Source organism: Buceros rhinoceros, unplaced genomic scaffold (assembly GCF_000710305.1).
Source record: "Buceros rhinoceros silvestris isolate BGI_N320 unplaced genomic scaffold, ASM71030v1 scaffold6274, whole genome shotgun sequence".
In the NCBI taxonomy this organism is placed as follows: domain Eukaryota; kingdom Metazoa; phylum Chordata; class Aves; order Bucerotiformes; family Bucerotidae; genus Buceros; species Buceros rhinoceros.
The window spans coordinates 21,833-22,603 of record NW_010408692.1 but is presented as its reverse complement, the minus strand read 5'-3'; the positions used below and the strand labels follow the sequence as shown (position 1 = coordinate 22,603).

The 771-nt window shown below is 47.0% G+C and overlaps 1 protein-coding gene across 1 annotated transcript in view; it reads right to left on the bottom strand.

The window, feature by feature from the left end:
* Positions 1-771, bottom strand: part of FLT3 (fms-related tyrosine kinase 3) — a gene marked incomplete at its 5' end in the record, with an annotated part of 29,798 nt that overhangs the window by 11,869 nt on the left and 17,158 nt on the right. The window contains one exon of the mRNA XM_010134944.1: positions 167-278. Within this exon, the coding sequence (XP_010133246.1) occupies positions 167-278 (112 nt within the window). The remainder of the gene's footprint in view (positions 1-166; positions 279-771) is intronic.

Below are 771 nucleotides of genomic sequence, written 5' to 3'. Positions count from 1 at the left end.
CCCTACTTTTGGCAATCCAGTTCCCCTGGAGTGGGCCACCACATCCCCTTGCACAAACTGTCAAGAGTGCATTTTACACTTAGTTACTTACACCTAGTCTTTGTTTAACCAAAGATAGCTCAGATACGGTCTTTGCAATGAATCCAAAAGAGGGAAAATTATTTACTTGGATGAGTTAAGTTCAGGACAGTTCCTCCAAACCCAGGATGAGGCAGGGTAACTGTCAGCAATGCAGGAGATCTGCTTGAACACCACCTGCATAGTTACTTCAGGCTTTCCTGCAACAAAATAACACAAGACAATTTCTGTCAGCACATCAGTGACCGAAACATTTATGTTCATGTGGCAATGCTACATCTGCTGAAACCAAGATCTGCTTCTGTGTTTTCAAAATAACGCACCCACATGTCTGTGAGAGCTGGGTGCAGTCCTCAGTCCTCCTCCTTCCTCCTGCCCCATGTCTTGGTTCTGTAAGACAGCAGCGTGGGCAAGGCAAGGGGAGCTGCCACTTCTCTGTACAGGCACAGCCAGACCACAACAGTGGCAGAGCTGAAATTAGAAGCCTTGACTTCTGCTTTTCTGACTTGGTGCAAGCACTCGGCCCTAGGACTCCCCTGATACCCCAGTTCTGGTTATCTGGCTCATATAAAATGTGCACAGAAGTTCCCTTTATAAAGAATATACAATAAATAATGATCCCGAGCCCAAAGCAAGGGTGAGATGCTGCAGTTTGGTGGCAGAACTGAGATTACTGAGAGCACCAGGCCAGCC